This window comes from Rasamsonia byssochlamydoides (assembly GCF_041956645.1).
Source record: "Rasamsonia byssochlamydoides strain NRRL 3658 unplaced genomic scaffold VTN77scaffold_110, whole genome shotgun sequence".
NCBI lineage: Eukaryota > Fungi > Ascomycota > Eurotiomycetes > Eurotiales > Trichocomaceae > Rasamsonia > Rasamsonia byssochlamydoides.
The window spans coordinates 24,962-51,091 of record NW_027192493.1 but is presented as its reverse complement, the minus strand read 5'-3'; the positions used below and the strand labels follow the sequence as shown (position 1 = coordinate 51,091).

The 26,130-nt window shown below is 46.1% G+C and overlaps 10 protein-coding genes across 10 annotated transcripts; 7 read left to right on the top strand and 3 right to left on the bottom strand.

Annotated features, from left to right (window-relative positions):
• Positions 1 to 598: 598 nt before the first annotated feature.
• Positions 599 to 2,251, top strand: VTN77DRAFT_942 (uncharacterized protein; the record flags this gene model as incomplete). Its single annotated transcript, XM_069426026.1, has 3 exons — positions 599 to 776; positions 861 to 1,017; positions 1,090 to 2,251. The coding sequence occupies 3 exons, from the start codon at positions 599 to 601 to the stop codon at positions 2,249 to 2,251; spliced, it is 1,497 nt and encodes a 498-aa protein (XP_069273225.1).
• A 2,377-nt stretch (positions 2,252 to 4,628) lies between these two features.
• On the top strand, positions 4,629 to 5,357 carry VTN77DRAFT_941 (uncharacterized protein; the record flags this gene model as incomplete). The annotated part of the gene is made up of 3 exons (XM_069426015.1): positions 4,629 to 4,745; positions 4,816 to 5,147; positions 5,204 to 5,357. 3 exons carry the CDS (start codon positions 4,629 to 4,631, stop codon positions 5,355 to 5,357), a joined length of 603 nt encoding a protein of 200 aa, XP_069273224.1.
• A 152-nt stretch (positions 5,358 to 5,509) lies between these two features.
• VTN77DRAFT_940 (uncharacterized protein) lies at positions 5,510 to 5,960 on the top strand (the record flags this gene model as incomplete). The annotated part of the gene is made up of 2 exons (XM_069426004.1): positions 5,510 to 5,622; positions 5,696 to 5,960. 2 exons carry the CDS (start codon positions 5,510 to 5,512, stop codon positions 5,958 to 5,960), a joined length of 378 nt encoding a protein of 125 aa, XP_069273223.1.
• A 1,343-nt stretch (positions 5,961 to 7,303) lies between these two features.
• VTN77DRAFT_939 (uncharacterized protein) lies at positions 7,304 to 7,676 on the top strand (the record flags this gene model as incomplete). Its single annotated transcript, XM_069425992.1, has 2 exons — positions 7,304 to 7,330; positions 7,422 to 7,676. 2 exons carry the CDS (start codon positions 7,304 to 7,306, stop codon positions 7,674 to 7,676), a joined length of 282 nt encoding a protein of 93 aa, XP_069273222.1.
• A 1,639-nt stretch (positions 7,677 to 9,315) lies between these two features.
• Positions 9,316 to 11,233, top strand: VTN77DRAFT_938 (uncharacterized protein; the record flags this gene model as incomplete). Its single annotated transcript, XM_069425981.1, has 4 exons — positions 9,316 to 10,284; positions 10,344 to 10,455; positions 10,565 to 11,155; positions 11,220 to 11,233. The coding sequence occupies 4 exons, from the start codon at positions 9,316 to 9,318 to the stop codon at positions 11,231 to 11,233; spliced, it is 1,686 nt and encodes a 561-aa protein (XP_069273221.1).
• Positions 11,234 to 11,846: 613 nt separating this feature from the next.
• Positions 11,847 to 12,626, bottom strand: VTN77DRAFT_937 (uncharacterized protein; the record flags this gene model as incomplete). Its single annotated transcript, XM_069425970.1, has 4 exons — positions 11,847 to 11,952; positions 12,002 to 12,139; positions 12,209 to 12,353; positions 12,425 to 12,626. 4 exons carry the CDS (start codon positions 12,624 to 12,626, stop codon positions 11,847 to 11,849), a joined length of 591 nt encoding a protein of 196 aa, XP_069273220.1.
• Positions 12,627 to 18,015: 5,389 nt separating this feature from the next.
• VTN77DRAFT_936 (uncharacterized protein) lies at positions 18,016 to 18,601 on the top strand (the record flags this gene model as incomplete). The annotated part of the gene is made up of 4 exons (XM_069425959.1): positions 18,016 to 18,150; positions 18,210 to 18,401; positions 18,465 to 18,521; positions 18,575 to 18,601. The coding sequence occupies 4 exons, from the start codon at positions 18,016 to 18,018 to the stop codon at positions 18,599 to 18,601; spliced, it is 411 nt and encodes a 136-aa protein (XP_069273219.1).
• A 630-nt stretch (positions 18,602 to 19,231) lies between these two features.
• VTN77DRAFT_935 (uncharacterized protein) lies at positions 19,232 to 20,167 on the bottom strand (the record flags this gene model as incomplete). The annotated part of the gene is made up of 2 exons (XM_069425948.1): positions 19,232 to 19,675; positions 19,748 to 20,167. 2 exons carry the CDS (start codon positions 20,165 to 20,167, stop codon positions 19,232 to 19,234), a joined length of 864 nt encoding a protein of 287 aa, XP_069273218.1.
• A 108-nt stretch (positions 20,168 to 20,275) lies between these two features.
• Positions 20,276 to 21,503, bottom strand: VTN77DRAFT_934 (uncharacterized protein; the record flags this gene model as incomplete). The annotated part of the gene is made up of 4 exons (XM_069425937.1): positions 20,276 to 20,461; positions 20,512 to 20,817; positions 20,869 to 21,242; positions 21,311 to 21,503. The coding sequence occupies 4 exons, from the start codon at positions 21,501 to 21,503 to the stop codon at positions 20,276 to 20,278; spliced, it is 1,059 nt and encodes a 352-aa protein (XP_069273217.1).
• Positions 21,504 to 24,567: 3,064 nt separating this feature from the next.
• On the top strand, positions 24,568 to 25,316 carry VTN77DRAFT_933 (uncharacterized protein; the record flags this gene model as incomplete). Its single annotated transcript, XM_069425926.1, has 2 exons — positions 24,568 to 25,006; positions 25,057 to 25,316. 2 exons carry the CDS (start codon positions 24,568 to 24,570, stop codon positions 25,314 to 25,316), a joined length of 699 nt encoding a protein of 232 aa, XP_069273216.1.
• Between the last annotated feature and the right edge of the window lie 814 nt (positions 25,317 to 26,130).

Genomic DNA, 26,130 nt, shown 5'->3' with positions numbered 1-26,130 from the left:
TGAAGTCTGCGACTTTGATTTATCACGGACCAAGCCTGCCTCTGGCAAACTGGACGAGAAATTATATCAGAGGATACAACAGCAGTTATTCTGAGAATTGCTGCTGAGAAACGCAGGTCACTCATCAAAAAGAATCTACTGAGTCAACAGTTGTTCTTTGCATCTTGAGGATACAATAGCAACAAGCGTGATGCAGACTGGTTCTGCTAGTGACTGAACAATTCAGAACAGATTGTTTGTTGTCGTTCATCTATTGTCGTGAATGCGCTTTGTCCAGAACACATTGGCATATCTCTTCAACCAACATATGAGAAGTTTCTGTGGAAACAAAGCGACACTCCATTGATTATACTTCGGCACCTCCTTGTGTACGTGACTGTGAAGTGACACTTTGATGACTGGCTCAACAACTTGCTGGTACATATCTACGTGACAAGTTGCCTATCAACCAGTATAAACACGTCTACTTGGAGATCAGCATCTGAATCGGGCAAGTAAATATACTCCTCAACGCAGGTCGTCTCAGAAGTTTGCTTTCGTGTCCAACGTTATTGTATTGGCCGTTTTCTTCACAGGATAATCCTGAATACAACGCGTCATGAAGAAGAACTACTGCATCAAGGCTGCTTCTGCAGCAATCTTATTTTTCCTGCCAGGACCCTCCGAAGCGTTCTGGCGACTTCCTTGTCGTGGACGCACCGGTGTGGCTCGCATCGATCCCTTGATGGCGCCCGGCAAGGTCTCCGATCATGTCCATGTTGTCCATGGATCTGGCAGTAAGTTTGTATCCTTCTTGCTCAATGACGTGGCCTATATTAGACCCTGAATCAAAGTCAAAAGCTTACTAATGTTCAATACAGATTTTGGTGAGACAGCTGACCAGGCCTCTCTTCGGCAATCCAACTGTACATCCTGCGCAGTGACTCAGGATAAGTCTGCCTACTGGACTCCAGCTTTGTACTTCAAGTATGCCAATGGGACCACGACACTTGTCGAACAAGTTGGTGGTATGCTTGCGTAAGTGCTGTCACGTTGATCCCTTTATACGGTCCTAGATTACGTAGATGTGAGTTCCTAACATGACACCAGATACTACCTCTTGTATGGAGAAAATGTCACCGCATTTCCGAACAACTTCCGGATGATCGCCGGCGATCAATTCCAGCGAAACTTCACCTGGCCAGTCCCTGATCCGCCCAAGTCTGACTGGTCCGGCGCCCAGGAATCACAATTCGCCCTGCAGCAGAAGGCCATCGGGTTTAACTGCCTGAATTACAACGCTCCTCCGGAACCGTCTCTGCATCGTCATTTCCTGCCGGAGAAATCATTCTTGGATGCGAACTGCCTGGATGGGGTGCGATTCGAATTGATGTTTCCGTCCTGTTGGAATGGCAAGGATGTGGATTCCCCCGATCACAAGTCTCATATGGCCTATCCCAGTCTCGTGATGGACGGTGACTGCCCCGAAGGGTTCGAGACTCGGCTCGTTTCCCTGTTCTACGAGACGATTTGGAATACGTATGCGTTCAAGGACGACGACGGCGAATTCGTCATCTCCAACGGCGATCCGACTGGTTTTGGGTATCATGGGGACTTCATTCAGGGCTGGGATCCGGACTTTCTCCAGCAGGCTGTCGATACCTGCACCAGCTTGACTGGCATAGTCAATGATTGTGAGATCTTCGATATACAGGATGATGAGACAATGGGGGAATGCCAGTTCGCTGTCCCTGATGCGTTGAAGAATGAGAATGTCTTCTGGGATACCGATGGCATTCCTGGAAACGTTCCCATTCAGTCCGGTCCTGCGTACGCGACGAAGTGGTGGAATACCTCTGCAACGGCAACTGGTTCCAGCGCGACATCGTCCTGCACGAGCGAGGTGCCTGCTGTTTCTTCGAATGTAGTACCGACTACTACATCCTCTGCTCCCGCCACTTATACGACTGTCGACGAGAACGTCGAGTTTGACATCGTGGTCGTGCAGCAAGAAGTAGTTGTCTTGCTCGATGACAATGGCGAGCCAGTTGCTACTACTTCCGGTAGCGTCAGGACCATGACCACTTCGACATCCACCACTTCCACTGTCGTAACCGAACTCGTGGAACAAACTGGCGCGGCACAGGAACCAGCTGTTGCTAAACGTGACCAACTTCCAGGCCATCTTCGCCCGCCGCAGCCAGTCCATAAACATGGACACGCTCATAATCGAAGGAGGGATTACCAAGCAGGCGTAGGAGGATGGTTCTAGTGTCACCACATTTACCTCAGCGTGAGTCGATAAAACAGGTATCTGAGTTGAGGATTTGGAAATAGCGACAGCTATGTGTGATTCTGATACCTACTACAGAAGACTGAATCAATCTTGTACATAACTGTGCAGCGATACGCATATACTATATACATGGCTGCAATTCGTCGAACCTCAAGTACAAGCCCAAAAATTCTTTAAGTGGCTCTTAATATCACGTTACATCGTGGTCATCCTGTAAAGTCGTTGAGCGCTATATCGCTAGCTAGGTAGTCCGATATGATCTATTTCCCGGGAGGAGCCTAGCTACACACACGTACGTACGTACATACATAGGTATATTTGCCCTCATGCTTGTTGGTGACCTACACCAGGTAAGCGAGTCATTCAGCAAGATCATGTATCAATTCTTTTTGTCGGCGAATACACATAAGATGATCTGTCTCGACGAAGAACTAAACTATAACTCCTAGCTTGTTTGACAAGACTAGACTGGACTAAAAGAAAGATGGTCGGAGAAGGAAGACCAGACTCATGAGAAGAGGGAGCGGATATGATTCTGATATGGTTCTATTCAAATCATTGATTGTCTCGGTAAATACCCGCAGGTTTCAAAGGTGAGATCGTTTTGTTCCTTGATGTCAACTTCCCCCCCCCCCCCCCCCCAAAAAAAAAAAACGGCGAACCTTGCGAATCTGTGGAAGGACTCCAGAAATATCCACTCATAACTGTGTCATTTAGCCCACTCTTTCTTTTCTTTCTTTGTTTGATGACAAATAAAGAAGGAAGGAGCTTGGAGCTTTTCATGTCGGTAGTTCCATTTTGGGCAACTCACCCATCACCAGACTTCACTTTTCAGCGAAGCTCTGACTTGACCTGACTTGGCTCTGTCAAATAACTAAGCCTTTGTCATTACGGGCTGATTATTGCTGTTAATTTGGTAATAAGGTATTTATAATCTAGATCAAGTCATGCCTCAGCAGCTGGTGTGTCTATCTCTTTCAAATAAGCTCTCTCATCAACTGAGTTTTTTTTTTTTGGTTACAGACATACTCTTACTGTCTTGTGCAGGTCCAAAGGAAGATTGACGGTGAAGTGTGCTGGTAACAACACAGCGCCATGACAACGTGTTGGCCTGACTGCTGCGCGTTTCACTTCACCGTTAGAACCATACGCGTCTACATAAACAAATCATTTCCCACCTTCATACTCTCTTTTCTCCTTCCTCAATTCTCTCACCTTTACTCCAACTTCACCTTACTCAACCACGCTGAGCAGTCAAAATGGCTGGGACGCCCCAAAGGTCGCAGCGCACTGAACCGCCAGCGACAAGCCGTGATATGAAACCTCCTGACAATGATAATGAAGATGACTCTGCTTCTCAAGGAGATCGTCCAGACGCACATACAAGTGGTACATTCAAAATGATAACACGAATCCTATTCTCGAAGGACTATGTTCCAGGTTGGGATTCGATGGCAGCTTTTCGGGAATTCTATCAGAACTGGTATTTATGCCTTGAGTACTCTTCTAGTTTCAGGGTAATCTGCCTGTAAGCCCTGGGCTCACAGGTAGCTTAGCCAGGTCAGAAGCGACATACAGCAGAAAGAAGATGCGTGCTGAGTCCATGGGTGCCTACCGGTGGATAGGTTCTTCCGAGACACACCTGCCTCAAAGATATTTGCAGCCTCTTTACAAACTGGCAGATCCGCTCGCTGATTCGGCTTCACCATCTCCACCATCATTACAGCCTCCTCCATTCCTCCAACCTACTCCATTCGCACAGCATTCTCCTCCTACGCCGAGACCTTTCGTTACTGTGGGAGATGCATTCTCTCACCGACCAGACACTGTACGCAAACTGTTTGATCTTATTGTGTCTCAGCGGGTCGTACAGGTTAGGGGTACGCCGACGACCGGTAAAACTGTCCTATCTCAACTTCTCTTCACGTACATCCGGTCAGAGCAGCAGCAATACAAACCGATACACGTAACATGGCAGCTTCAAGGAACCGGTAGCAGAGGCAAAGCTCCTTGGCTGGAGTATCTTTGCGAATTATCTGGGGGACTCGTGGATCCAGAAAACTTTGGGCACTCAGACAACGTCGTATTTATCATCGATGAAGCGCAGCTTAGCTACAAGGATCAAGCGTTCTGGATGGAGTGTATCGAAACCCAGAAGCAAAGGACCATTTGACCCCTCCTTATTCTGTTCTCATCCTTCGGTTCACCGTCACGTACAGCCCTCAGAATCGATGGTTCCGCTCCAATTGACCTGTTTCCCCAGCAGCGTGTGTCGTTACTGCCGCAGACAGATGGTGTTTCTGACATTGGCGTTTGTTTCACTTTCGACGAGGTCAAGGATCTATGTTCCGCAATGATGGCGAGCAGGGCCTTCAAAGTTGATGAAGACGTTCTGAAGCATCTGTTCACATTGACAAACGGGCATCCCGGTTTAACTCTTGGACTTTTGACGTGTCTATTCGACAGAGCAGTAAGTAAGCAGATTCAACAATCAATGTCGAGTCAGTCATTCAGATACTGACTTGGGTTTATCTACCTAGGATGTCCGCCCCTTGATTCTTACCTCTGGAGTAGTGACTATGGTTAATGCCGCAAAGTTCTTTGACGATGATGACGCACTGTTCTTCTCCGTTGAACATCGTGTCGGCAGGTCCCTACCTCATTGGAGAGACTTACAAAAGCCCGCAAACAAGGACCTCGTTGAACTATTACGACGTGCTGTTCAAAATCATGGTGTTGAAGCCTTCGAGCCAGAGGATATCCCGGGACTGGAAGAAGCCTACAAAAGTGGATTTTTACATGCCACCTCGACAAGTTATGTACAAGGGGAAGGTCAGAATCTGTATGCTTTTCCATCTTTGCTGCACCATAGGTAAAGATTGACTGTCTTATCTCCCTCTTAATCCTTCTCGCACTAACTTGGATCAGGGCCGTGGAGCGATTGCTGTTCGCCGATGCTGATGATGGCATACAAATTTCACTGAAAGAAGTTGTGTTTCAGAGCATTGGAGAAGTTCTCACCTACCTCGCTTCAATCACATGCACGGAAGCTCAATCGTGTTCCAGGAGCTACAAGACCTGAGGCTCAATACGCATACGAGCTTTACCGATGTCTTTACGCAGTCACCGGGGGAAAGTGTATCATCCACAGCGAATACTCTTATACGGTCGAAGGACGAATTGACTTCTTCCTGAAGGGCCGACAATGGGGAATCGAATGTTTAAAGGACGGTGATGGGATGTCTGAATCAATCGTTTCCAAGGTCAGGGCGCTTATGGCTCGTGGGGCATTGTATCCGACCATATCATTCTCAACTTCTGCACCAAGCCACCCAAGAAGAAGCGAGGTATGATCTTTCAGCCTGACTCATTCAGAAATGTTGAAGGATTAGCCACTTACTAACCGATATTCGTTTCCAGTTGTCTTGGAGTTGTTTCACGTAATATTCAACGCCGGGCACGACGAGTACGTGGTTCTCGATGCCGAACTTCGACAGATTACACAATCGCAGCTGTTGAGAGCTTAGTCCTCGTTTATTATAACTTGCTGTACGAAAAATTAATATCAATAGACCTCGATGCAAGCCTTTGCTCATCTCCAGCATCCATCAGACAAGAAATTCATTACACCCGTGAATATATTGATAATGATGTCATACCTATTAATTATACAACGCACACATGAGATTCTACCACGGACGAATGGACATTTATTGCAATGAATTATGACTAGAGTGATCGATTAAGTATATTCAAGGCTTCATATGAGAATATATGAGAATTCTTCAGACTTGTGTACAACATTGTATGTAGCATGAGGAAGATCTGTGGCATCTATGTAGATCGGCTAGCCCAGGCTCTTGGTTGTGAGCCCTGGGCTCACAGGTAGATTAGCCACGTCCGACTAGATACCAAAGCCTATTAAATGACACTTCCAAGCTCTCACTCTGCAGATGTTCCATTGCGGCTGAGAGCTAGACCGAAGCATGGCAAAATCCTGCCTCTTTCGGTTGGTCCCCTTTCGGGTTTAGTCCCGCCCCGATCCGCTATCGCGCCCTGCGTCACTGTACATCGTCACATATGTATGGAAGTACCTATCAGCGAAACTTCACCTCGCCAGTCCTGTCTCTTTCGATAGCCTTCACTAAACTAAAGTTTGCTCGCTCTAAACCAATGTCTCTCAATGACAATAGATAGGGACTTGCTCCACAGTAGAAGGACTCTGCCGCTCCCTACCGCTCTCGTTTAGTAGGCCACGCCCGTACCGTCGGCGTGGAAATGCGTCTGAACCCGCCGAGGCGAAGACTACCTACATATGAGACTCATCTCACAAGAATAGCGTGGCAGCCACTCTGTACGTCATGTGGACAGTTTCCATCTAAGCCTATTTTCTCTGTTACCTTGCTCAGTAGACTCGTTTCTTTGAAAGCGTTCTTAACCGCTCTTCCACTTGCTCCCACCCCCATTGATCGTGTCGCTGTTCGAAACGTCCACATCCACGACGGTGCTATAGGGGCCTGTTTTGGTGGAATGCGACAGAATGGATCATGATATGGCCCGTATTACACCAGTAGGGTCCAATCTTCTCCAGGTTCAAAGCGCTGGATAATCCCTCAGTATCAATTCCGTTCGAAAGCGGCAATATTTGATCTCTCTCCCAACGTGCTGGGATTGGCAGAGGGTTTCTCTCAGAGCGGCTGTGAAGTTCATGCCGGAGTTGGGTTTGACTGAGAGTCAGATGTTGCTTGGAAGGCTTGTACATACACCTGGAGTTTTTTTTTTTATCTAACACACAGAGACAGACACGGTGCAGTTCAGCGGCAATCTACGATGGATCACTGCTGTTGGCGCAGCCGATATCTAGTTCAGATTCATCAAGAAGCTGGTGCATGGTATCTCTTTTTGACCGAGTCTGCAACAACTGCGGAAAATATTCTTTGATCTCAAGTTGTGTCACCTCGACCCTCCATCGTCTCTGCAGCTCTGATCGCCCTATCGCCTGGGACTCCTCAGTGACTTTGAGTAACCATGACGGTCCCAAACTATCTCATCCAGGTAAGATCTCCATCTGGCGTGTTGAACCTCTTCATAGTATTTCCTTTTTCATTTACTTGCAATGAGAGATATTCTGGACTCTACCTAACAGGGAGCAGATCGCGGAGACCTCCTTACCGTGCGCGAAGTAGCCCGGCTACAAGGATTTCCCGACGACTTTGTCTTCTACGGAAGCAAAGACCGCCAATACCAGCAAGTCCTCGAGGGCTTTCCTCCGCCCATTGCAAAGGCTATCGCGGGGTCGATAATGGCAACCATCGACGAGTTCCGCGTGGCACCCACAAGCGACGAGATGGATGTCGAGAGCGACCCCCAGCGAGGGACCAAGCGACAGAGAACTGGCTAAGGGATTAGTGGGTGTTGAAAGCTCTGGCATTTCCCTCCCAATTACCTGCTTCCTCACGTTTTGGTCAATTGAATTATATGGAAGGAACAGATTGGGATTTTTATTACTTATTTGACTTAGTGATCACTATCTTGGCGTCTGGTTCCGGCAGCACCAGAAATTCTGAAAATGTTTCAGCTAGGATACAAGACCTCCTGCTCATATTGAGATAGACGTTGATTGACAAGAGCCATGAATTTCTAGCATAAATGGAATGGAATCACGACATGTTTTTATCAGATTCAATGGTAGTGTAATAGTTAGTACAAAATATCCTAATTGATCAGTATCCGATAGCAATGCATCCTCACCCTAAGGCTTTCTAGCTCTCGGTTGATGGATAAATCATAAAGCCATATTTTGGCATTTATGCTACGGCTACAGTATGTAGGGAAGATGGCACTATAGCTCTTTACTATGAGCTAATTAAAACATTATAATACTAACAAAAGCTAGTTTGGCAGGTTTATATCTATATCCTATACCCATATTAAGAGAATTAGCCATTTATTGGAAGAAGTAGAAAATGTCTAAGGTGGTGCAAAATCTAAGATGTGATTTGGTAAGCTTGCTTAATATTATATCTACCTAGGCAATGGATGAATTCCTTTGGAGGACTGGGCAGCAACAGAATTAGTTAGCTTATTGGGAAATATTTCACTAATAGGATATTGTAACCTGTGTTACTGCCAACTAATGAGAATGCAGTTGATGATGAGCCAATAATAGCAAAAGATGAACATGATATACCATGTATTTCTAATGTTATGCTCAATGGCCATAAAGTTTCCTATTGTCTCGGAGTAAACAGCAGAAGCATTTCCAGGGTTGAAGTTGTCGTTAATCGAAGCAATTTTAAACGAGAACCTGGAGGCCTGCAGGTCACGGGGTGAGGTCGGGCGAGTGACAACGCATCTAGGCCGGCCTACTGTAATCGAGTCGAGCGGGGTTTCGATTCGCGTAATGCAGAATTCCCCCGTCTACGAGAGCTTTCCAACAGATATTCGCCAGATCAATTGATACGAAATCCGGTCCCTACCCTACCGTCAAACGAATTCTGCTCCATCTGATCTCCTTCCTATATGGGTGGGTGGTTGAGTCAGCGCCGACTATGTCGATCATTAATCTAGATAGTGGACTAGTTAAATCATTCTACGATTCCCTATGGATTAATGCAAGATCCTTTTGTATCATGTACGGAGTACTGGGGATCTTATACTGCAGGGAAGATAAGGTGCTGGTAAGCAACATAACGACTCGGATTTCTGCCAGAAAAAGAAATAACAAGGGCGTCGTATGCAGGTCCGCGTGGACCAATTAAAAACAGCACGGGGTCGACGGATAGGACGAGGCTGAGCTGATAGGCAACTTGTCAGCACTCTTCGCTCGTTCCTCTGATAATCTCTACTGGCACCTGCGCATTTCATGAGCGAGAAACTCACCCCTTCTGAGAGAGCTCGCCAATGCGTGATAAAAAGAGCTTTCCACAGCCTGCGTGATCCTTTCACTGTCTCCAGCTTGGCACGCAGATTGATCGATCTCGTGGCATTATCCACCACGTGAAGATCGTCGAAGCACATTCATCACTGGCCATATATCCATGGCGGCGCAAATTCCAGCAGAGGAGTACACAGTTGGTTGGATATGTGCGCTCCCAGTCGAATGTACCGCCGCTTATGCCCTCCTCGACCGGTCCTATGAGAGGCCCCCCGTCGCTCAGAATGACGACAATAGCTACATGTGCGGCCAGATGGGGAAACACAACGTGGTCATTGTCTGCCTACCAAAAAGCCGGTTTGGAGAGATTCCGGCCGCCACGGCAGCCACGAGTTTGATACATAGCTTCCCCAATATTGAATTCGGATTGATGGTGGGCATCGGGGGAGGAGCGCCGTCCGACAAGCATGACATCCGCCTGGGAGATGTGGTGGTCAGCGAGCGAGTGATTTACTATCAACGCGGAAAGATGATTCAGAATGGCGAGTTTCAGAGGACGGGGTCTCTGGATTTGCCTCCGACAAGATTGCTGACCGCAATTACGAGTCTGCAAACGTTGCATACCGTCCACGGGCATAAGATCCAAGGAATTATGGAGAAGATCATCGACAATCCGAACCTGAGGGACGAGTATCAGCGGCCTTCCGACGAAGACATCCTGTTCAAACCAAACTTTGTTCATCCCGATCCAGGTCGCGACTGTGCGGAATACTGTCGTCTCCAAACGGATCAGATGGTCTGGAGAAGCAGGCGCTTTCCCAACAATCCCATGATTCACTATGGTCTGATTGCGTCGGCTGATATCGTTATGAAAGATGCAACAGTCAGAGACGAGATAGCAGAAAAGGATGGAGCTCTGTGTTTCGAAACGGAAGCGGCGGGTCTGATGAATAATAATCGATTCCGCACCCTTGTGATTAGGGGAATTAGTGACTACTCGGACAGTCACAAGAATGACAAATGGCAAGGCTATGCCGCAGCAACAGCCGCAGCGTATGCAAAGGAGCTCCTGGAAGTTATTGAACCCGCAGGTGTTCGGCATGGGTCAGAGACTGACCTTTCCATATACGAGGTAAGTCCCCGAGGTGAGGGCGAAGTTGTAAGCCAGGTTCTAACAAGATTATACATTAGCAGACAAATCTGCCCAGCCGCGGAGCACGGAGACCAGTATCTCCTGCACGAGTATCTCCTTCGCGTCCGCCACCCTATCCACAGACATATCACGAAAGTCGATCAAGAGATGGTACGCAATTGTCCTCCGTCACCACTATGATATGAAGTTATTGGCTGGAAACTTGGAATGAAGAAACCAGTCACAGCCGGATTTCAGCTGACAGATCATGATGGAGTAGGGTTCCTTGCGGTTAATAATTTTCCGCCGGATTATCAATCCGTGGACTATGACAGGAGCTCTACGGAGCGAGGCAGGTCAACAGACCACTTAGTGCCTTCTGTCGTCGATGCGAACGAAAGAGACCATTCCATGTTTTCTCAGAATGAGTACCCCACTTTCTCAGAAGAGAAGTCTGTCTCTGATGATGCCTTTCGCTGTCGTTGTGGTAAACACCAGTGCCAGGCGGACCTTTGCAAGTGGCTCCGGGATGCTGAAAGGTTCAAGCTTGCAAATCAATATGGGAACGCTCGCCGCGAATATCAAAAGATACTGGATTACATTAACTCTGCGGTGGATCAGTCAAGTATGCGACATATGCTTGTCTCGACCTACAGAAGCATGGCTATGACCTACGAGCTTCAGGAGGACTATGAGGCGGCGTACGAGTGGCACTGGACGGTGGCGAAACATTCCAAGGAAAATCCCAACGAGAATGACTCCAGCATACGTATCATCTATCTGTCCGCCTGGCGAAGCCTAGCACAATACTACGAGCGCAAACGCAAATATGGGGATGCACAAAAGTCGCACCAAGAGGTGGTGAATATGTGTAAGGGACGTCCCAGGGAAACGAACTCTGAGATTCAGAACATCCTGCTGTTGACCTATAAAAGCCTGGCTGAGGTAAGTTTGCGTCTGGGTCAACATGGGAAATCACGTCATTGGGAGCAGGTTTTGGAGATCGAACGTCAGAGGAAATCAGAAATGATCTCTACGCTTCCCTCTGCTTATCAACATCCCGCTACTAAAGGTAAAATATCCAACAAGAAAAGTTTTTGGTCGCTGAGGAGTTGACCTCTATATCAGCCTGCGAGGAACACTTGTACAGAAACATGAAATAGTATCCACAAAGCTTTCACTTCAATCAAGTGTAGCATAATCTTTATCCATTGATAATAGCACAGCATACTCGAGCCTGTCAAAGCAGACGGGGAGTCCCTGAACCTTCCAGATAGAGGAGTGTTCTGTCAGGGCATTGGCCTGTCGGGTAACTGACTGGTTTGTGTGTGGTCTTCTTTCAAATTTGAATACTCCGTAAAGCTTTAAGCCTTGGATCTCCTTTATGTCTATTGATCAAGTAAATCACGAGACCAAGTATGAGCATTCCTCCGACTGCTGCGCCAACGATGATGCCAGCCAATTTTCCGCCACTGATGCCATGAGAGGAACTTGCAGGTGCTATAGGAAAATACATATTAGAGGGACTTTTCTCAACGCGAATCGGACATTGCACTCATTGCCTACCTGAGCTCAAAGCAGATGGTGTTGCGGACGAGGTGGATGAAGGAAGCAGCGACAACGAGGACGACGACGACGACGTAGTTTGGGATGTTGACGTCGCTGTACCTATCCCCAATCAGATTGTCGAACATTCGCAAGTACACACATACAGTACGCTTTCTCATGAGGCTCACCTTGGGTCGTCGTCGCACGGTATAACGTGAAGCCCTGTGTACCGCAATAGTATTCGATGTTCGTACTGGTGCCGCCCGGGAAATCGAAGTAAGTCCCCGTCTCACAGGCAAATGTTCCACTGAAAATGCAGTCAGTCAGATATCAGTGTCGAAATAATCACCGCTGGGGTTCAACGAGTTTAGTCTACCAGTTGGATGTATAATCTGGTGCCCAGAGCAGCAGGTTTGATGTACACCCCACGGGGAGCGAACAGCCTACTCCTGTCGGACAGCAGGAGGCATAGCGGTTTGACGATTGAAACGTAAACCCCGAGTTGCAGTAAAGGATGGAGTCTGGTGGGACTTAGCGGAAAAAAAACAGCTCTTTGTTTATGTAGTGATCCAGATCGAATTTCTCAACTCACAGGAGTTTTTGCCCACACTCACCCAGCCCCTAAACTGAGGGTTCTGGTCGACATCTTGCCGGATGAGGAGATTCGGAGGAGGTGTGATCAGTGGTTCGAGGACAGCTGCAGCTGCAGACACGAATGGCGATGACAAGAGAGAGAAGATCAGAACGACTATAGGAAAGATTCGAGTCGGATGGCTGGAATGCAGAGCATCCATGTCTGTGTCATGTCACTGGCGCTGAAAAATAACTACTCGCAGGAGTTTGAGAAGAGACAGAGAAAAAAGACATAAGCATACATAACAGACAACGAGAGGGAATGAAAAAAAAAAGCAAATAGGTATCTCCTCACGATGGGTAAATTGCCCCCTTTCGCCTGCCTTGTATAGTTAATCAACCTACGTGCATTGTCATCATGCAATAAGATCTCATTGGTAAAAAAGGCCAGAACTATTTGTGGTATTATCCCATTTTTAGTTTTCTGCAGTCTGATTGCCACTTCGTATGTACATACATACAATCAGGCTGGTTTAATATCGTGGTAATGTGACTACAGGCCTGCCACGCACCTATTTGCTTGCTTAGCGGCTGCCCCGTTATTTGGAATTGCTGTTAGCTAGGTAGCTAGCCAGCCAGCCAGCCAGCTTACATAGAGCCGGCACCCTTCGTCTTCGGCTTTTATGCTCTTATCTCCATGATTCTATACTCTGTACAGTAGTAATGAGGGTTAATTGTTTCTCGAAACCTTTTTTTTGTTTATGTACGATGTTTTTTATTTATCCTATCTCTTTTCTTTTTTAGCCAGAGGTAAGCCCTTATACACATAATAATTCATGTCATAAAGTGCTATGTACAGTACGTAGATAGTCCTCATCACCATTGCCTGTAGGAACCCTTCTAAGTAAGCCGGCTTTTTAAAATGGAAAAATGTTCGTATTCGGGCAGAAGGTGAAAACTTTATTACTTGTCATCCTAGCTGCAAGCCACAGAACATAATCTTTGTGCGGCTGAATATGTCTACGTTGAGTGGCTGGCAGTACAGTAATGGTGGGCTTGCAATTTGGCAGTTGGGGTAGGTAGTAAGCGGGGAATAAAATTTCACGAGAAAACACCCCTCCCTGTTGTCATATCATAATAATTTTTTTTCCCCAGTAGAAATAGGTGGCCCAGGTCATTTCTGGGGCCTCTAACTTTTCTTTTCGTAATAGTAAAGTAATAACGGATTTGTCGCAATCAGACTGACTCATAGAAAGAAAGCTATATTTTAGAGCTAAAAAACTTACCGAATAAGGAAAGAGATACTCATCATTGATGTCGGCTAAATTTGCTCTATTTACTTAACCTAACCTACCGACAAATCCATGCCTGGCTGAATGCTAGCTACATAAGTTAAGTAGACAAGGGCTGTCAGGAGCTAGATGGGCGTTCGTGTGGATTTGGTGGCCAGAATTAGATGATCGACTACTACTAGGCCCAGTGCAGCCATAGCATAGCATAGACCGTGCAACTGCATATTTAGTAATGTCTAGCTAGGATTATGCACGAACGAGTCTTCGCTGAAGCTGGGCTTTATTGGTGGTCTGTTTAGCAACTGTCATTCCCTCGCCTATTGCAGCTGTTCTTCGTTAGTACAGTACCACCTAGGCATGTCTCTTTCGTCAGCTTCTCTTTGCTGCTGTTCCTACTCAGTGGCCTCTGCTGCCACCGTTTTTCCAACTTCCTTCTGCAGGCATGTGTTATTTTAAGGTATGTTAAATTGTTGGCTGTGTTTCATAAGTTCCCGCCATGGGCCCATTTTTCCGCAAAACCTGCGTATTTCAGACTCAATTTATTCAAAATATTATGTATAAAAGGTGAGTTTAAAATAGATTTTTAGTTAGAAAATTGATTAAATTAATTTTTTATATAGAAGATTTCTCTACCTAAAGCCTATAATAACTACTTTTTTGAGGGTAAAGTTAGTCCAAAATTCTCTAAAAATTTCATATCTAAGAATGAACCCCTTCATAATTATTTTAAATGAAAATTTTATAGTTTATTCTCATGATATATTAGAATATTTTTCTTAAAAACTAATTAAATCTACACTTGATCCACTTATTTTTAATAGTTAAAAATTTTGAGAAAATTCAGTCTAAGTTTATGGTTGAAAATTTTGTGGTTATGGTCGTCTAAGTAACGAAAGTTTATATATAAAAAATTTAGATTCACTAATTTCCTATTCAAAGATATATTTTTCTAATACCCTTATCATATAATTTTGTTCAGAAATAACCCTTTAAAATATACAGGTTTTGCGGGAAAATGGGCTCATGGCGGGAACTTATGGACTAGGACTATACGTAACAATAGATAGGAGGTAGGGGTAAGGAAAAATCAATTCTTAGTAGGTTTTATATTGTTTTTTTATGTTTTCTTGTAATACCTATATTCCAACTAATCTAAAATCCGTGGAGGACTAAAGGAGATCATATTGCAAGGCTAACGACTGCCATAGTGAAAAGAATTAGGTAAGAAAGACCGAGGAAGAACAGAGAGCAGAGAGACAGGGCTTTCATAAGCCAAAACACCCCCATATTTGATAATAGAATCCCATTACTTTTCTTGTCGCGCGTAGCTAGCTGCAGGCTTCACAGCCAGATCATATCGCAACCTCCCAGAACGCCGATAAATTCCACAAAACGGGTCAGTCTACACACATATTTATACAAATGTTAGCGGTACTTTACTGAAAATTATCACATCACATGTGCAAGCAAAAAGAAGGTGTTCAAACTAACCAAGCCATAGAAGAGGGATCTCTGCTCTTTCCCAATCTTGGGTGCAAAGTCTAGTACGGTCACGAAGAGAGATCCTCCTGGCACAGATACTTCTGTCGCTCCTCCTTCCGTCGCTCCGCCTCCTGTCACATACTCTCCAAGTACACAGCTGCAATATGCAGAAGCTCCATGATCCAAGTGTCTCGAAACATCCCGCAACAGTAACAATGACAACGACAGTGACAGCAACGGATTCCGATCCGGCAGATAGATCTTCCAAGAGGTCAAGACTGAGATTTGATGCAGTATCCACTGGAAATGCAACAGCTCTCTGCTGAGGAGGGGCTGCCTGTCTGGGTCCATCGTCCTAATGGTGATGAAGTCCCCTGATCCGATGATGCTCAAGAGGAACACAGCAACAGAAACGATGCAACAAACCATACAGGCAGGCGTCGTGACGATGGAGACGTGGGGAGCAATCGTTGTTGAACTTGATTTTCCGACGCCGCCTCCTAACCCTAACCTTCCAATTCTTGTCTGCGACTCACATAAATAAACTTGCTTGGTCTCGTCTCCGATCTCCAACCGCCAAGGTGAAAAGTATGCGTTTTCTTTTCGAAGTCACATGTGAGGAATTCCGTTGTTGGGTACCAAAGTGATGTGCCCAGAGAACCAAAATAAGGCATCCAGAAGAGAGATCTTCAGGAGGATCATTTTTCTTCCTTCTTTCTTCCTTCTGCACCTGCTTCCTAAGAGATCTGGCCATCCCTCCATCAAAAAGACAGATTGTTGTCTGTAAAAAGCAAAGAAAAGGAAATTCGCAGGGCACTGTCGCAAAACACGGGGACTGAGACAGGGTTCGCTGCTACTTGCTGTGCAGACTGGAATAGCTTTATGCTCTCCTCTCTCTTCCTCGAGGGCTCGCTGTTCCTGATGCACTAGTTGTTGAAAACTAGTTGCCATCTTCTTTTTTTCTCCACATTTTCGTCTCCTTATCTTTCCTGCCGAAACGACAGATAATCCAATTTCGCGTACAAAGGGAAGTTCTGTAGAATGAGATGCTGGCGCCTAGCAGCAATCAGCCAGTTTTTGTCCAGTTGCCAGTAGTAACAGTTGCGATAAGGTATTGTTGCCCAAGTTCATTGCATCAATTTCGTGATCGACATGGGCTATTTGCAACGGTGCTGTGCATACAATCGATGGGTTTCTTTCCAAAAGCGACCAGTTTCTCCGTCCATGTTGTCTTAGAGCCCAACGACGTCGCCAAATAACGCGGCGATTTGTCGCTCGCGGCGACCGCCCACTGGCAGTTCCAGGAGTTTCAAAATGAATCCCGAGGTCTCAAAAGAAGTCGTCTTGGCAAGAGATCAAGGAATACATACACTAGGCTTCCCGAATCACCTTGCTGAGTAGGAGGTTCTGATATTGACTGCCATTTATCTGCATATTATAAGGTTCCGTTGAATCAATGGAAGAAGCCTCGCTTAACGAGCTTTACGGATCGGACGAACGAGATGATGATTCACTTTGCGAGGTTTGGTGTGCCCTTCCTCGAGAGGATATATCAGACCCATCCCATCGATCGTTCGCTTTGCGGAGCTGGCATTCCAGCTCATCCTTGTTCATAGTATCTCTTTGATCCATGATTTCTACTTCCTTGAGCCAGCCGAGTCGACCCAACTGTCATTCATATTAACATAATGTCTTGATATCGTTTCGCCTCTTTGAAAATAATTGACGAGATCACACGCGTATCTTTTGGACTCTATTTCTCTGGTGACTAGCAGTCGATATCTTTTCGCAGTTGTGTGAGCATTTCGCTTCCGACGAGCCTTGTCTACTCCTTTCTGGGGGGTCTCGTTTTCCGGTATACTGCAGAGTTTCAACCTCTGCATCTGCATCCTCCTGAGCTAGAAAAGCCCCTGACATGTAAAATGAGCTTTCTGCGTTCTCTGTCAGGACCTGCCTTCAGCAGACACGCTCCCCTGGGAGACTGGTCAATTGTGACCATCTGACAACCAGAACTAGTTGAACAGTTGACTGCATCTTTCGCTTCTGGAGTCTTTCCAAACAAAAAAAATGATTCTCAGCAAGCTGCCATCGTCGCTGAGTTTCTGGCTCGCTGTGCTGGCATGTCAACTAACCCGATTCTCGTAAGGAGATTGTGATCTTGTCCATGACTCACCTTGTTTGCCATTTTTTGGTGACATGATGATAATGGTGTTGTAGTTGCAGGGATGATCATCTATGGCATTTAAATGTTGGTCAGCCATAGTAGGAGATGGATATATTATCTCCAGGATTCTGTCTGGATGTCTCTCGAGTCTTCCAGGAGGGATAACAATCGACGGATTCCTTATCGAGAATTTTATGGTATATAGACAGAGACAATATAACCTGGCAGCTGAAAGGAGAGAACCCCTGAGTCTTTTCCATGGCTCGAACCCGGATGACACAGGTTATATATAGATATAGGAATTGAAGAGATACATGTCCAACGAGAAGTTGTTTGAGAAATTTGGGGGGAGATAGAAAGGAAGAGAACCATTTGTAACGTGGAGACGGGAAGAAATAGGAAGGAGCAGTCACTACCTTGTAGGGAAGTCACCACATATCTGTCTACAGACACATGTTTTGGTGAATGTGACTCTTTAGTAGTCTGTGGTGAATTCCATGGAACGGCGTCTCTGTATCCATTTCTTATCAAGCCATTCAGGGTTGTTTCAACCACGGGAGTATCTGAACTAGGCATCACAAAACCAATTCCTCTCGTCAACAGCGATGACTGGTTCTTTTTCCGGTGGAGTGTAGTGACGAATTTCCAGCTCGCGAGCAGGTGCGGCAGGCGATGCAGGAGGGCAAGCTGGCCCCGGTTCAGGCAATCATGACCGTACTCGAGAAAGAGCTGCGCAAGACGCAGTCAGCCATCCTGCTGGACGGATTTCCGCGTAGCTTAGAGCAGATGAATACGTTTGAGGACTCGGTAAGCTCCCACGCCTGACTGATTTCAAACGCCACTTCTAACAGCTTTGTTTGTTGCAGTTTGATGTTGTCGAATACGGCCTTCTATTCTCCTGCAGTCTAGACACGATGGAACGTCGAGTTCGCAAGCGCAGTCAGACCTCCAACCGGATTGATGACAACTTGGAGACCTTCCGAAAACGCTTCAAACAGTTCGAGAAGGAGACCATGCCCTGTGTCGACAAGCTGAGGGAGAAGAACAAACTGGTTGAGGTATTCATGACCACAATCCCCCCTTGGTATAAGGACGTACAAGGGGGATGCTGATACGACCAGTTCAACTGTGACGGCGACTTGGATGAGATTTACGAGGGCGTCAAGAGCCAGTTCCAGGTGCGTTTCTCTATCGACTTGATAACATTCAGACGGTCTGACATGCAACTCAGGAGCTCCTGAATAAGGTTAAGAACTGATTAGAGCATGTGCTTGTTCGTGGCGGAACGGCAAGATACAGCTACCTCCTGGAGGGTATTTTGACCACTTCTAGGTTGATAATCTATTCTATGGCTTATTGTCCGAACTACAAAAAAAAAGACGGAACAAGAGGTAAAATGAAATCCGAGTCGAGTGCGATCTGGACAGCTGGCAGTGTCAAGAACAGAGAGGACGCCACAAAAAACCCCAGTTGTGCAGGATACACGGTGAAACCAGGACGTGATGTCTATTGATAGATAGAAATAAACTGAAACATCGACCGTAGTTAAAAAGTTAATGAACTGTTCCGGCAGTGAACTCTATCACAGAACAAAGTGAACATCTAGACGAACCCCTCGTGCAGCAGACACAGTGCAACCATGATGTTGTCAGCAGAAAGGAGAGTACTCATTAAGAATGGTTGTCAGGGCACCTTTTTTAGTTGAGCGGAATTCTATAACAGATGTGATGTCTATTTATAGAGATAGGCTAAGACATAGACTATACCTAGGTACCTAGGTACAAAAAATTCATTAAACAATAAGACGGCAAGATGGCTGCCAGAATTAAACAGCCTCGTTTTGCGCTGTTCTCCGAGTCGGATCTGCCAGTTTCCCGGCGCTCGTCGTTCACGCCGCATCCAAATACTGCGGAATCCCAATCGCCAGACACAGCATCGTCACCAGGAAGGTCGCCGGCACAAACGCATTCTGCAAATCGGTCTTGTCGACCAAGACCAACCACAGGACCACAAACACCATCCCGATGAAATTGCAGGCACAGATCCAGAGGACAATCTTCCACAGGGACCAGCCCTGGACGGCATACAGGCCCCATCCTTCCGTGCCCACGTCAGAGGCAAGGGTACTGTCCGTCTTCTTGGGGATCATGGCGATGGTCGTGTTGCCCCAGAGTTTGGCCGGGTTGTACATGCCTGCGATGATCTGTTGCGAGGCGATGGCCATGTGGACGGCTTCCGGATGGAGAAGGGAGTATTCATATGTTCCAGGCAGTTTGGGGAGGCCGACTAGCATGCAGGCTACTTGGTTTTGGTTGGGGAAGATGCGGCGAAACTTTTCGATACATATTAGTGACAATAATATGTCTTGGGTTTTTTTTGGGGGGGGGGGGGGTTCGTTTCTTACACTGATAAACCTAACCCCCAGACATCTCTTCCATGATAGAAACCGTCCGCGGAATCCCCGCACCTGTCCATATTGTTCATTCAAGAGCCCACAAAACTCTCCGTCGTCGGATAACGTGCGGGCATCTTGGATACATAACCGAGTTTCGGACGGTTCGAGCCACGGCCGGTCTACGCACCAGTAGATCTCGCTCACTGGGGGTCTTGTCGTGCCATTGAGCGGCGGTAATTGCGTGTTTCCATTACCCCCTCCCTGATGCCTTTGATCCGTGGGATGGAGACCGACATGTTGATTCTGGGGTTGGCTTGGATTCTGGTGTGAATTAGGTGAAATCCGCTGTGCTGGCGCGTTGAACTGGGGCAGAATTGATGCGGGTGCAGAAACGGCAGAAATAGGTTGGCAATTTGATCGATATTGCATCGCCAGAGGGGTGGGTAGATCAACAGAGAGACGTTCTGTGCACCACTACCGATGCATCTTAGTCCAACGTCGATGCTAGTCAACAAACTGGCCGGACTTGCCTTCCAACTAATTCTTGTAATACCCGCTGAGGCACTGATATTGGACCGGTTGCAACGGCCACCAGTCAATGCGGGCTCTGGCCTTTTTCTCGATCGAGCTTCTGAGCTTATCGAATCGTGACGGTTGGGGAATATTTGTCCAGCCAGTGAACTGCACCAGGCGACAACCGTCGAAGAACAGCGCAGTGCTTGTCTGTTATCATAAGTCTTCGCCTGACGAATAACAGACTTGCAGAACCTTACCTGCAGGAGATAGTCGGCAACGGCTGACGCGGAAGGTCTCCTGGCTGCTTCATCTAACATCTGCACTATGATGGGAACCACCTCCCTGACTGGGAAACGGGAACTATGATGGCCCTCGTTCAGGCGTTGCAACCAAGTGAGGACCTCGGGTTTGACTCTCTCCCCATCGTCAAAGCGGGCATCACCGATCTCATCTGATGTCAACCGATTATCGGTATCGGTCGTCGTGATAAAGGTGCGAAAGTCGCCGACTCCTCGACTCCCGCCCAGAAGAAAGGTCAGTAGTTCACAGAAGACCGCACCCAGCTTCCAGATGTCTCCATTACGTAGCTACTCTGGGGTTGGCATTGGACGAACGTCCTCCTCGGTATCTTTGCTGAGTTTGCGCAGTTCGGGGGCGTCATACTTCCAGGCGGATTTGGCCTCGAGAGTCCCTGGCTGCCAGAACACGGCATCCTTCAGGCCCACCGCGAGTCCAAAATCGGCGATTTTGGCGACTAGAGCGGGAAGACGAGGACTGTCAGTGTTGTGGTAAAGAAGGATGTTAGATGGCTTGATATCTTGATGGGCCAGTGCGCATTGGTCATGGATATAGGCGAGAGCGCTTGCAAGACCCTCGAATTGACTCCACAGTGATTCTGATGCCTTGAAAAAAGTAGTATCATGGTCAAGAGAACCCGGAGCAGCTGTTTCAAATTTCCAGCCGCCAACGGGAACAGAAAGTTGAAGCTCTGGACTGCGTTCTCTTCATTTCGAAATGCCCCCAGAATCTGCGCTATATTGGGGTGATGGGATCTACTGATCTGGCGCAGATTCTCATATTCGTGGAAGAATTGTTTTGCGGTTGTCTCTTCATTCAATCGTTTGACGGCGAGCTGGAAGAAGAATAGCTCATCAACCACAGCCAGCACACCAAGTTGGGGAGCGTGCCAACAAACCTTAGAAGTGACCGCCTGTCGTGTATCCCTCCCATCGTCCGAGCGCCATATCATCGTGGCGCTAATCTTGAAAACCTGCGAGGTTTGCCCTTTGGATAGCAAGATATCGTATAGAAAAGCTGACTCGCCGCGTTCATCCCGGTGACGCCCAGCGAGCCGATAGACATGGTGGCCATTTTGTCCACTCGTCTCCACAGTTGAGGGCTCAGCGGGTATGTAAATGTCTCCGTTAGGAAAATGTTCAGCGGTTGAAACATTTGGGACAGGTTCTGTGGCAGTGGATCTGTAGAGATCTCAGCTTTGGGGAATGATTGGGATTCTCCTCCTTCTTACCCCTACACAAACAATACAGTCAGTAAGGTCCAGGTTAGGTAGCGAGGATTTCAACAGTACCTGAGCCATAGAGCGGTCCTGCAGCTCGTTGTATATCACGCAACTGTTGAGTTCCTCCTAATATAATGTGAGGAATTGAATCGCGTTATGATGAAGTCAAGCCTCTTAAACTCGCCTCTGTAAGTGCTCTCGGGTGCATGGATGATCCAGAGACCGTATTTAATCTATGTAACAATAAACCGTGGGCTCAATTGATGGTGGTAAATATCATGTAGTTTTTACAGAGGTATACACACTTCAACTTTGTAAGTCCGTTCACGAAAAAGTCTCCGAAGGAGTTTCATGAGCTTCTGTGAGTTCAGATACCTGGACTTAACGAGCTGAGTAGGCATCTTGTATATATATTGAGCAGCAGCAGCAGCAATTGTCGTGCTTTTCCCTGGTGATCGCACTCGAAAATGGATGAAGACATAGATAGATATTACAATTCAAAAGGTCTGCGGCCGGGCTGTAGGTAATGATCACAGAAGTTGAAGAATCCTGAGGTTCCCGTCATTTTCATCAAGAGCGAGAAATCGATTAGTTAATTATCTGCTGCACTAGTCATGCAAACGGACGAGGCTGAAGCCATCTTGCCCTTTCAGACATTGCCACGTAATGTATTCGGTCAGCCGCAAAGGATAAAGCTCAAATCCTGGGAAGCATGAAAATCCGCGGATTATCGTCTGGCCATGATGGGTGAATTGGTTCTAAACCCTCGGCTAGGAAGCCGACCACTACAGAGCCTGCCCACTGTTGATATGAAATAAATCGAAAAAAAAATTTCTCTCAGATGGCTCTCGTTGCAAGAGTTGGTCTTGAAAGTGATTGATTACATAGAATTGAAGTTGTACCAGGTTGATGCATAACCTTGTACAGTACATAGTGGATATCAATATCAGCATTTTTCTTTTTCTTTTCTTTTTTCATTTTTTTTTCTTGATGACTGCACTGGAACACTATTTAGGATACTAGAACCCTGCCCAACTGGCAGCTATAGTACCGAGTCATTAGTTTCCTCCACCGGCTCGTTTTTCTTTCTGGCAAAACTTGCATCTTTTATAAGTTTATGTTTCAACAAAATTATATGGTAATAGTATTAGGAAGGTATATATTTTAATTAGAGAATCAGCAGGTTAAGTCTAAACTCTTTATGTATAACCTTTTTTTTAATTAAATTATCATAATTATGAGATTTCTAATCATAGAGTCAGAACAAATTTTCTCAGTGTTTTCAATTATTGCAAATAAATGATTAACCTATCGATGTAGTCAGTATTTTTAACAAAAAAATCTCATATATTAATAGAAAGAAATAATTGGGATTAAGTGTTCAGGACTTTATTCCCAAAAGAAAGTAGTTAGGTAAAGGATTTTCAATTCAACCTATTTTCCAATCAAAGGTATGTTTTAAGATTACCCTTTATATGTAATAATACTTTTGAATAAATTGAGTTTAAATATGCAGCTGTTATGGGAAAATAGGCTAATGGCAGACACTGATGACACCTAACTATACGAATTGAAAGTGGTTTGTTCATTTATCTCGGTGTCTGATGAATTCTCAAACCTATCCTGTCCCTTACACAATAATATGTCTTCTCTTTGGTTTCCTATATCTGTGATCCAGAGTTTAGCCTTCTTTTTATTATTATTATTATTATTATATTATCCATCCGTTTCAGTACAACACGTCACCCAAAACTTCCAATTGAAGTTTTCCATTATAATCAAGGAAGGCCTACTTCAGATCCTTCCTTATGCGCGATCTCGTGAATTGTACAATAATAAGGGTAAAAAGATACAGAAAATAATATATCAAAAAATCTACAATTTTGCTTAGAACGGTTTACTCTTACAGAAAATAACTTAATACTTATGATGTTACTCAAAATGAAATTCTATATAAGATATTGATCCAGATAATTATCTATTAAAGGAAAGCTCCATTCTATCAATATAGTTACTATATTACTTTCTTTGTTGAGGAATTATTTACTCAAGTTGGCTTGTTTTCACGAAGGTGAGAAGTTATTAGAACCGTTCGACATCCTTCGGATCTCGGTGAAACAAACACCATAGCAACTAGACTGTATGTATGCAGTATAGGCAAGAAAGACTGCACAGCCATCGCAGCATCCTGGCAGGTCTCACTGACTCAGCCGTCACCCTAACGACTGGCCTCGAGCAATGCCAACATTTGTACACCGTACAGCTAAATTAAGCTCTCCAGGAATGTGGTTCCTTGGCGGGGGATCGGCTACCCTGCATCACTGGAGGAGACTTGTGCGCTGCTATTCCAAGGTCACTGAACCACTCTCGTCCAATAATTCGGGTCCGATCTCGTGGCGCCCGCGATGCTGCATGCAGATCCTCTCCACAATCTGCCAGACCGCAAAGGACTTGTTCTGTCTCAGTTGGCAGCTCTGCTTGCTGCTGGCTGCTGGCCTGATGGCTTGGCGGGAACTTTTTTCCTGTTGGGTGTCACCTGACGGCGTCGGTGATACTTATATAAGGTTGGTATTCCTTGATGATATCCCACAATCAAAGCATAACCTTCATAGAAAGCATTCCCCTTGTTTACTATATTTTCTTTGTTTGATTTTCAGTCAAATCACTCGTTGATCCTTCGTTTTTTTTTGCACTCGCTTCACCATCTTCGTCACGTTCATTGAGCTGTATTCGATACGTCAACACTTCTAAATTAATTATCTAATCGAGCCATTGGACGACAACGATAACGACGATGTTGTTGAAATCTCTCTTTGTTGTGCTTGCTTCTGCGCTCTCAGTCAGCGCGATCCCCCAGCCAACGCCCTCGCCGACGGCCTCTCCTTCCACATCAACAACGCTGGGGTCTTCGACAACCGTGACCGTGCCGCCGTCTTCGACAATCACGCCGTCTCCGACCCTGAACTGCTCGAAGGGCTCGACAGCCGTGTACACAACCGATTGCACGATGGGATACCCGGTCTCCTACTGCTATAGCCCGCCGCCGCCAATCCAGTGCTCGTCTGGTTATTTCCCCGGTGTCTACGCGCCGGGACACTGCGAGACAGCCTCGACATGCTACCCTCTGAATGCGCCGTGGCTCACGACGAAGTGTTCGAATGGCGGCATCCCCTATTCGACGTCCACGCTGTATGTGGGGACGCTGGCGGGGGGTGAGACAACTACCATTAGCAGTAGGTAGACCTCACCTTGTGGATGAATTAGTTTCTAACATGATCGACAGTGGTGGAGTGTTCCTGCGCAGCGAACCAGTGGTACAGCATGACCCTGGGTAACGGCGGTTCGACCGTCGATACGTTCTGCATGCCTTACAGCAACTGCCCTGCGGGGATGACGACGTCGACAACTTCCAACGTCTACTGCACGGCGAGCCCGACCAGCGGATGTGTCACTTCGACGACGGATTACTGTAAATGTGCCAATCCCACTCAGACGGCCGTTTACCCGTCCGGTGACGGTGCCGTGGCGACGGGATGTGCTTGAAATGAAAATTGGATTGACTTGATCGAACTGGAATTGTGATGATGGGTTGATTTTGGGATAGATACTTGCATGGAAAAAGATATATCATGACATGGGCATGATCTAGACTATAATGATACGTGAGTCGTCAGAAGGAGTGAATGGATAGATGTTATGATGATCATATTGACCAGCTGCTGAAGTCTCAAGAGAGAAAAAAAACAATGAAAAAGAAAAAAGGTAGAGATAAGAGCTTTATCTTTTTTTTTAAAAAAAAATAATGGTGATGATGAAAATTATTCATAGCCAAATATACCAAACCCTTCAATTAGGTAGCTACATGTTGACCCCTTCCTACCTGAATTAATCGTATGAAACCTGAACAGGAGCAGCCTGGACGCTCATACACTAATATTCTCTCCCTGCTGCAACACCTAAGTAGCAGTACTTCCTTTATCTATTGGTTGATCAAATAAAGACACAGCATTCATCCTTGCTTATTATTATTTATGTCGCTTTTTTTCACAGAAATATGCAATATGGATATGCGCCTTTGTTGCAATGGCAAAAAAAGCGGGGGGAAATAATTGTCACCATGTTTCAGAGTTGCCACCTCCGATGTCGTGAAGTATTGAGGAGGCCTGGTGGGTTTGGAAGGTGCAGTATCTTGACAACCAACTCTGTCGTTTTTTTTCCTTCTGCATGCATCACGCAGGTCCTCTATATCTTATTCATAGCTACAATAGCATACTTGCTTTTCCTAGTATACTAATAGTAGCTATATTATAGACTGTAGACTCCAGCCTTACGAAATCCAACTAGACATAGTATTAGT